General features: G+C 51.2%; 1 protein-coding gene across 2 annotated transcripts in view; it reads right to left on the reverse strand.

Annotated features, from left to right (window-relative positions):
* The window catches only part of ift80 (intraflagellar transport 80 homolog (Chlamydomonas)), an 87,555-nt gene that overhangs the window by 21,683 nt on the left and 62,349 nt on the right, over nt 1-3,523 (reverse strand). For both annotated transcript variants that reach the window (XM_024014515.2, XM_024014514.2), the window contains exon 7: nt 1,948-2,127. In XM_024014515.2, coding sequence (XP_023870283.1) covers nt 1,948-2,127 — 180 coding nt within the window. The remainder of the gene's footprint in view (nt 1-1,947; nt 2,128-3,523) is intronic.

Here is a 3,523-nt window from a genome sequence, read left to right on the forward strand (position 1 = left end):
CATATTCTACCTGGCATGGTCCTCCTCTTTGGTGAGTGCATCTGTGTATTTCTCATCCTGCATGGTCCCTTACCTCTTTGGTGAGGGTGATCTGTTGGTAATTTCTTACCTGCATGGTCCTCCTCTTCGGTGGTAGGTGACTGTGTATTCTACGTGGCATGGTCCGTCCTCCGGTGAGGGGATCTGTGTGTTCTACCTGCATGGTCCTCCTCTTGGTGAGGCGTGATCGTTGGGTTGGTATTTTTACCTGCCATGTCCTTCCTCTTGGTGAGGTGGATCTGTGTATTGCTACGTCTGCATGGTTCTTCCTCTTGCGTGATTGGGTATCTGTGTATTCTACCCTGCATTGGTCGCTCCTCTTTGGTGAGGCGGTACTGTTGTTACTGCTATGGTCGTCCTCTTGGTGAGGGTTGTATCGTGTATTCTACTGTATGGTTCTCCTCTGTGGTGAGGGTGATCTGTGTACCTACCTTTCCAATGGTCCTCCTCTTGCGGTGAGGCTGATAAGTGTGTTCTACCTGCATGGCCTCCTCTGTGAGGGGTGTACTGTGTATTCGTACCTGTAGATGGCCTCCTCTGTGTGAGGGTGATCTTGGTATCTACCTGTATGGGTCTCCTCTTGGTGACGGGTGACTTGTGATGTTCTACCTTGATGATCCTCACTCTTGGTGAGGCAGTGATCTGTGTATTTACCGCATTTGGGTCCTCCTCCTGGCAGGGTGTATCGTATTCTACCTGCATGGACCTCCTCTTGGTGAGGGTGATCGTTGTATCTATACTCTGCATGGTCCTCCTCTTGGTGACGGTGATCGTGTGTTCTAACCTGCATGGTCTCTCTGTGAGGGTGATCTGCTTGTGTTCTACCTGCATGGTCCTCCTCTTCGTTGAGGGTGATCTGTGTATTCTACCTGGCATGGTCCTCCTCGCTTGCTGAGGGTGCATCGTGTATCTACCTGTATGGTCCCTCTTTGGTTGTGAGGGTGATCTGTGTATTTCTACCTGTGATGGTCCTCCTCTGGTGAGGGTTGATCTGGTAGTATTCTACCGTGCATGGCCGTCCTCTCTGGTGATGGGTGATCTGTGTATTCTACCGCATTGTCCTCACTCTTGGTGAGTGGTGATGCCGTGTATCTCTATACCTGCATGGTCCTCCTCTGGTGCGTGGGTGATCTGTGTATTCTACCTGCATGGTCCTGCCTGCTGGTGAGGCGGTGCCATCTGTAGCTTGTCTCTACCTGCATGGTCCTCCTCTTTGGTGAGGCGTATCTGTTTGCTACCTGCATGTCCTTCCTTCTTGCCGTGGAGGGTGATCTGTTGTGTTCTACGATGCATGGTCCTCCTCCTTGGTGAAGGGGATCTCGTGATATTTCGTACTGTATAGTCACTCCCTCTTGGTGAGGGTGATCTGGTGTGTTCTACCTGCATGGTCCTCCTCTTTGGTGGCAGTGGTGATCTGTGTGTTCTACCTTGCAGATGGTCCTATCCTCTTGAGTCGAGGGTGATCTGTGGCTATTTCTACTCTTGCTATGGTCCTTTCCTCTGGGTGAGGGTGCATCTGTGTATTCTACCATGCATGGACCTCCTCCTTAGGTGAGGCGTCGATCTGTGTTTCTACCTGCATGCGTCCTCCGTCTTGGTGAGCGGTGATCTGTGTTGTCTCTACCTGCATGCTCCTCTCTTGGTGATAAGGGATGATCTGTGTGTTTCTACCTGACATGGCGGCCCTCTCTTGGGTGGAGGGTGGTGATCTGTGTGTTCTACCTGCATGCCGTCCTCCTCTTTGCGTGAGGAGTGATTCTGTGTATTCTACCTGCGATGCGTCCTACCTTCTGGTGAGGTGAATCTTGTGCTTTCTACTGCAAATGGTCATCCTCTTGGTGAGGGGGGTGATCTGTGTGTTCTACCTGCATGGTCCTCCTTTTGGTGAGGGTGATCTGTGTGTTCTACCTGCATGGTCCTCCTCTTGGTGAGGGTGATCTCGAAGCTCCTCCACTCCCAGCGCTGCTCCACCACGTGGGCGAAGATGACGTGTCCGTTCCCACAAGCCCCCGCGAGCTGTGTGCCGTCTGCCGACCAGGCCAGGCTGAACACACTGCCAGTGTTAGGCTTCTCCAACGCATACGACCACTAGAGAGAGAGACAGAGACAGAGAGAGAGAGAGAGAGAGCARGACAGTGACAAAGAGAGAGAGGTAGAGAGAGAGGTAAAGCGAGAGAGTGTCAAAGAGAGAGAGAGAAAGACAGATTGTTGAGTAAATGGCAACAACAAAAAATGGTAGTACTGTACTTAATGCGTAATTTCATACAATAAGACAGATACTGTGCAGCCACAAAGGGGTATACGAGGTAGGGGTACAGTAAACCAGGGAGGTTAGGGATAGAGAGAGGGGTGGGGGTGAACAGGGATAGGTGCAGTATGGGGGTAGTGGGGGGTTTGGTTGGGTGCATGACAGCCCCCCCATGTAAACTGTGTGTAAGAGACACGGGTTGAGTCAGGGCCCAGACACTGAGCTGTGATGAACTGTGAGACACTGAAGGAGCGTTCAGGCCTGCCAAGTCCAGCACTCGCGCTCGTAAACATGCACTCTGCTATCCTCATCTATTACAACCAGCCAGAGTTATGGGGGTGGTGGTGGTTTGGGGCGGGGGTCGCATGAGCACACAACCAAGAGCCGAAGAGTGATTACCCAAAACTTTTCCTTCACTTTTAAAGTTCCATTTTCCTTTTCTTTTTTAGGGGAAGGAGGTGGTGGGGGGGGTTGCTGTGTGTGTGTGTGTGTGTGTGTGTGTGTGTGTGTGTGTGTGTGTCTCTTGGGGGTGTAGTGTTTTTTTTTCTGGTGTGTCGGTGGGAGTCAGTGACACCCATCGAGACAGCTGAGAAGAGGCTGCAGCTCCTACCAACTCCCCAGCCTGCCGTTTAGAACACACCACCGCGACAACACAGGACGTTACTCACAAAGGCCACTAGAAAAACACTCCTCCTTGGCTTTTCCAATGCTCTCCCACCGCTCTCTCTCTCCAAGATATCCCTTTGCTCTCTTTTCTTCTCTCACTGCTCTCTCTCTCCTCTCTCTTAGCGTTCTGCAGAGTATCACACAAAGCCTATTCTGTTATTGGGCTTCTGGTTTAGAAATCCAGCCTGTCAGAGGGCTTATGATTGAGTTGAGATAGTTTGGGCTTGCAGTTGTGTTTTCTCAACCTGTTGGGGTATGTGTGTGTGAGAGAGATCTCCGTGTTGATGGATGATTTGGGGCTTGACTAATGGAGAGGCCAGATTAGCAATGTCACACTTAAACAGTTTGCTACACAAGAACCAGGACGCTAGTGTGAAAGGGAACTCTCCTGCTTCCCCACTCAGTCTCGCCCTTCGTTCTTTACCCTACTTTCTCCACCCTTTCTCTCTTTACCCTTCACTACCCTGTCTCTGTACCCCTATCTAACCCCTCTCGCTTTACCCTTCACTACCCTGTCTCTGTACCCCTATCTAACCCCTCTCTCTCTTTACCCTTCACTACCCTGTCTCT

The sequence above is a fragment of the Salvelinus sp. IW2-2015 genome, linkage group LG22, assembly GCF_002910315.2.
Source record: "Salvelinus sp. IW2-2015 linkage group LG22, ASM291031v2, whole genome shotgun sequence".
NCBI lineage: Eukaryota > Metazoa > Chordata > Actinopteri > Salmoniformes > Salmonidae > Salvelinus > Salvelinus sp. IW2-2015.